The following is a 6,604-nucleotide window of genomic DNA, read 5'->3' on the forward strand; positions in this document are numbered from 1 at the left end:
CAATGAAAAAGTTTACTAAATATATGTACTGATTATATTGATTTCAATAGTGTTCATCCCTAGGTGATAATGACTAATGGCTACTGTATCAATTTAATTCTACTGTGATTCAACTTAGAATCAATGTTTGATTGATGAATTGTTAAAAAGATATAAAGAAAGGTCACTTTCAATATATTAGAACTAACTATCAAGTTTCCTACCAACAAGTAGATTCAAATTACTGAGTTGATTTCTCTAGATTACCCTGAGTAATTTTCAATATATAATCTAGTAGATTGATATTGCCCCTGAAAATTCTGGTTTGTATTTCAGCTCCTGTTGAAGGTTCAGCTACGCTTCCAGCTTGCACATAAATAAGTTTAAAACCATAAATATTCAAATGAGATAAAACAACTATTAGAAAACAAATTGGGAAATCATAGCCAGATGTCAGTTACCAGAAAACAATGTTTTTGGAAGTACTACCAGTACTGGATCTGTATTTCAATATTTGAGAAAATAGCGATGGCCAACGTAATACGCCCACAATTTTAATGACAGCCAAGTCATTCAACCTTGGGTTATAATAAACAATTCCTTCAGGTTTACTCTAAATCACTCCAGAATTTTGTATTCTTAGGTGTTAAGAGCTAATGATTGAACAATATTGAAGATGTTTTTAAGAACAAAGGCCATAACCCATATTACATGTTTTACAATTTTTTGCTGTTTAATAGGGTATATCCTTGGGTGATCCACCAAGTTTCTTTAAAATCTGTCAAGAATTGTGCCTTGAACGAGATTTCTAGAACAAGGGCAATAAGTCATATTAAATACTTTTTTGAAATTTTTTGGTAGAATACAACATTGGGAAATAATAAACAATTTCACCACGGTTCGTCAAAATCTGTCAAGAATTGTGCCATGAACGAGATTTCTAGAACAAGGGCAATAACTCATATGAAATGCTTTTTTTGAAATTTTTTGGTATATATATATAGAATACAACATTGGGAAATAATAAACAATTGCACCACGGTTCGTCAAAATCTGTCAAGAATTGTGCCTTCGAAGCATTTCACAAACTAAAAATTGGAACAGTTTTCAAGAGCAGGGGTATTAACTCATATCAAATGTCATGTCTGATTTTCAATTTGTAAATACAAAGATTGTTATAAATTTTATCAAAATCCATCAAAAACCCAGTTCTCTATTGTGTCCACAACACATTTTCAAATAGAAATTGAAAGTCTTTCCAGGAACAAGGGCAATAACTCATATCAAATATTTTTCGATTTGTCTGATTTCAATATCATTAAGTGACAATAAACATTCACAACAAATTTTATCAAAATCCATCAAGAAACCAGGTCTCTATATTGTCAACAACCAATTTTCAAGAACAAGGGCAATAACTCATTAAATATTTTTAGATATGTCTGATTTTCAATAGGATTCATCTTTGAGTGTTTAAAAACATTCACACCAAATTTTGTAAAATCCATCAAGAAACTAACTCTCTATCATGTTCAAAACAATTGTGGACAAACAGACTGACAGACTACTATCAAGAAATCACTTGTCCAAATAATATTGCATGAAAAATGCCTAAGTTTATGGTAACACCACTAGATTAAATTGAATAATGCTGTAGGTAGGCCTATAGTATTAAAGCACATTGTTATCATAAGCAGAAAATTTCAACTTGCTGGATCAAAGGTTAACTCTGAAGGTAACTCTTACTACAATTGATAATTCAAATTGTCATACATTAGTTGAACCTATATTTATGCACATGAGAATTCATTGACAAATTTTGTCAAAATCAAAAACGTAAAATTTTCTTTTTATGTCTTAGATGTTTCTTTAGATATTCAATAAAATAATTAAAAATTTATTAATTTTGATTTTTTTTTATAAATCCCTTACTTTGAGTAATATTTCATGAGTAACCAACTTGACAACAGCTGCAAAATGCATCCCTTATTGTATAACATATTTGATCTAGATATCAATGTCAGCAAAAACATTTTCTATGCATCTACCCAGTGGTATCATTATCTTTTCTTAGTATTTATCTTCTACAACAATTCATTATAACTATTGTCTGAACAAAGTAAAATGTAATGTACTCATACATGTGCTGAAGATTTGTGATGGGCTAGTAACATGTTATCAGATCTGGTCTTTTTCAAAGGAATGATAACAATTAGGGCCTACATTAAAGATTTAAATGGTACACTACTTACTTGGATCAGGACCAACGTAATAATTGGAGCTATCACTCTGCAGAGCATCTTCACTCAGTAGCCTACGACAGTAGCGTTTGCAACAACTTCATGAAGAAAAACTAATTAAAGGGAGACAACTTCCTTTCTTCACAATATTTTCAGACCAAAATAAGATCAGTTTATATTCTGAAGACAAGGCTTTAAATATAATAAAATAATTTATTCCCAATGAAATGATACCTTAAAAAACAAACAAATATAATGATACAATAGACCTATATAAGATGATGAAATAGTTTTCATATTTTGTAAAATCAACTGTAGTTTTTTCTAACTCTTCAGAATGGTTTGAAGTTTTTCTAATTGAAATCCTTTCCTGGAATCATGCTTAATCCTGACCATCTTTTCTGAAATTTTATAAATTTTCCATAATAATTAGAGTTGATATTTATATCCATAAAGAAAAAGTCATTTCCTAAGTAACAGTGGTCAGACAGTAGATTTAGCTTAAAAAAAATATAAAAATGTATGAGATGTAAGTTTTCATAAAAAAAATCTAATTAACATAGAGCTCAAGATATATATTTTCTGTGAGTTATTTCAATAGTAACCCACAGAAAATAAATGAAAAATTGCACTTAGTTTTTGTAGTTTACTTGACTTGTACTATACACAAGCACTTTGTTGATTCTGAGATATTCATTATTGAAAAGTGACATGTTAGTTAAAATGCAATTGCCATTAGCATTGTCAACAGAAAGAAGAGTTGTTGTAAAATCTATAATGAATAATCCAAAGAAAAAAAAGGTTATCTGCCTAAGTACAATTGAAGATTTTGATTCTGCCAAATGCAGTTTGTGTCCATAGGAAAGGTATATATGCATATTCAGAAACGATTTAAAACATGAACACTAACTTATATTTTGAAGACGTTTTTGTTGTTTCAATGAACACAATGTGATTCTGGATTTTTTAATATAATATATTTTACAATAACAAAATATTTTCAGTGTTAAAAAAGTGCTAACCCATGTACTTTGTCAAACTTCAGTAGGGACACAGGCTGAAAATACATCAGTTGTCTGAAGATCACATAGCATGAAACTCTGAGTAACAACATGTTTTTAAAGTTCTGTTTTAATATTTATAAATAGCTCGACAATTGATGTATTGAGCACTATTTTAATAGTGGTATTTCTATATCACTCTACAATTGATGTATTGAGCACTATTTTAACATTGGGATTTCTATATCACTCTACAATTGATGTATTGAGCACTATTTTAACTTTGGGATTTCTATACAACTCTACAATTGATGTATTGAGCACTATTTTAACACTGGTATTTCTATATCACTCTACAATTGATGTATTGAGCACTACTTTAAAAAGACGACTCGTTTTAATAACTTTCAAATAGAGGTAATTCTGACAGCCATGGATTTGAAGGCTCAAACTTTTACCTTGAGCTGGGAACACTGTGAATGGCTAATGAATTATCGAATTGATGTTAGTCAGTCAGGTCTGGCTAATTGCTTAACATCAAAAGTCTTTTTCTTTAATGAGCCCTGCCATGTGACCTCATTAAAATTGACATTTTCTTTCAAAGAAGCAATGATGTATAACAATAGATATTTTAATAAAAGATAGCTTGCCAGGCAAGGTAACATACAATCACTGAAATAAGAACAGGCTTAAGTGACTTAAATACAAATTTTATTATTTTAAAGATCTTCATAATGCATTTGTAGTTATTTATTTAATTTATTCAAAAAAGATTTTAAATCCAAAGTAATAACCCAAAAGTCCTCGAATTCAAACTTCACTAAATTCTTGTCAATATAAATGATCACACTAAAATAAGATGAAATCTATTGTGCTTAATAACAAATTTGACCAGCTCATATTAAGTCAAGAGCAATAACTCAAAATGCGTTCATCGAAACATCTTCAAATTCAAACTTGCTCTAGATCTCATCAATATAAATGATCACACCAAATTTAATTAAGATCGGATGAAAACTGAGTCTCTATTGTACTCACAAATATATTTTCATGCTTTTTTCTTAATAAATCAAGGGCAATAACTCAAAAACTATTTCAGTCAAACTTTACCAAGATCTCATGAATATAAATCACACCAAATTTCATTTAAATTGAATGAAAACTGTAGTCTCTATTGTGTTCACCAACAAATTTTGGCACATTTTTACCAATTTAAAGGCAATAATTCAAAACTGTTCATCAAAAAATCATCAAATTCGAACTTGACCAAGATCTCATTGATACATATCATCACACCAAATTTCATTAAAATCAGATAAAAACTGTAGTTGCTAATGTGTTCACAAGAAATGCAACAGCAATGGCAATGGCAATACATGTCCATATTTCCATGTGGGCATATAAAAATTAAAATTTGAAAATCTTTTAAGAGTCAAAAGACTTCTTAACGAATGTAAAATGATTTTATGTTATAGAACATAAACTTAAAAGCCAGTTATCATATGAATTGCAACTTGGATTGAATGAGCAAGTTATCTATTTCTTAGCTCGAGGTCTATTTTTTGTTTAACGATTATAGAGTTATTGTCTTTGTCATAGCATGTAACAAAATTAACTTGAATGTAATAGATCACAGTTTTTCAATTTTGACTGAAATGAAAATTCTAAATGAAAAGCAGAAGTAAACACTGTTTACAATTTTATTAATGAAGTTGTACAAAATCAACAAATATTTTAAGAGAGAAAGACAACATATTTATTAGAAGATTTAAAGAAAGGTTTCATTATGTGTTTAGGGGAATTAAAATATTTCCTTTATATGACAAATTATGTTTTACCAGTAATAAGTTCTAGTGAATTCACAGAAAATATTCTAACATGCTCAGTACTGGCTATTAAAGGAGGTTACCAATCTTTTTTCTACCATCAACAAAATCACCAGTGTATACTACAATCAGAGAAAATACATGTGGTTTCTGATCTTTCTGTGAGTGATGGTTACAGATATTTAGTACAAGACGGTAAGAAAATAGTAATTTTTAATATGACTGACTCTATATAGTTTTTTTTTGCATAGAAAAAGTCACCTGTTGTTCGAGTGAGACAATATACCTAGGCCCTGTGTGCTAGAGGCTGTGCACATTGAAAGCCCTCATGATTTGGAATAGAACAGGCATTTTAGTCAAATTCTGTTACACAAAAGAGAAGAATTTATATAATGTTTCCAGGTCCTACCTGTGGTCCTCCACCTACACTAGGAAATGGTCAACTGGTGTCAGTTAGTCAGGTCAATGGTGATTATGTAGCTGAATATTCATGTAATACTGGATTTTATTTTTCGGGGACCAAAACATCTACTTGTTCTGGTGGAATATGGTCAACTGGAATGAACTGTAAATGTAAGTTGTTTTTAATCTAAAATACAGTAGAGAGAAAAAGGTTCATTTTCTCAGTGTTATGGTTTATTTTTTAACAAACATTTGTCATATCCCATAGCAGATCAAACTGCCATTAACAGTGAAAATTTATGATGGTCTAAAAATTCAGCCAGTCCTGAATCTTGTTATAATAAAAGATAGCTTGTCAGAAAAAGGCCAGAGAAGGTAACATGCGTCCAGAATAGGGCTGCAACGATTCACCAATGAATCAAAGAAGCGAGATTCTTTCTTATCCTGGCGCGATTAATTCTTAGTCCCCTTTAATAACAAATGACACAGAATCCTTGTGTGTATAAGAAATTGTGTCATGTTTATATTTTCCAAGTATGATTTTCACATCAAAATTTATTTCTGACTTTAAAAATTTGGATTTTTTTCACAATTCCTTACTTCTAAATGTTTTCAAGTACTTAATAGTGACAAAATTGTAAGTAAATTTACAAATTTCTACTATTTCTTCTCTTTCCTTCTCTAATAAATGAATCGCGATAATTGTCGCAATATAGCATATCTTGTTGAGTATCGTATATCTTATCGAATCGCAAGTTTGCAACTTCAAGAACCGTTGCAGCCCTAGTCCAGAGACAGAATAATTTTAAGTGAGACATTTAGCCAAGTTGAAATATTACTTTATAAGTTTGAAAACAAGGACCATAACTAGCAACAACATATTACTGATATTTCTTAATTTCAATAAGATGCATCCTTGAAAACCCAACAATTTTACCAGGTTTCATAAAAATAATATAAAAGCTATATACTTCCAGTTAAAAGTGAAACACATTTAACGGAACAAAAATAATAATTACAAGATAAGAATTGAACAACTTATAAAGAATAAAGGCAATTACTCATTTCAAAGAATTTCCAATTTTGAGTTTTCCGCAGGGCTCATCAATTCAGCAATTTCACCAAAGTTTGTCAAAATCTGTCCAAAATAACATTA

General features: G+C 29.8%; 1 protein-coding gene across 1 annotated transcript in view; it reads left to right on the forward strand.

Annotated features, from left to right (window-relative positions):
* Positions 1-5,006: 5,006 nt before the first annotated feature.
* LOTGIDRAFT_237829 (hypothetical protein) overlaps positions 5,007-6,604 on the forward strand; it is a gene marked incomplete at both ends in the record, with an annotated part of 6,581 nt that continues 4,983 nt past the window's right edge. The window contains 2 exons of the mRNA XM_009047913.1: positions 5,007-5,241; positions 5,449-5,619. Of these exons, the coding sequence (XP_009046161.1) occupies positions 5,007-5,241; positions 5,449-5,619 (406 nt within the window). The remainder of the gene's footprint in view (positions 5,242-5,448; positions 5,620-6,604) is intronic.

The sequence above is a fragment of the Lottia gigantea genome, assembly GCF_000327385.1.
Source record: "Lottia gigantea unplaced genomic scaffold LOTGIsca_119, whole genome shotgun sequence".
Classification (NCBI taxonomy): Eukaryota; Metazoa; Mollusca; class Gastropoda; family Lottiidae; genus Lottia; species Lottia gigantea.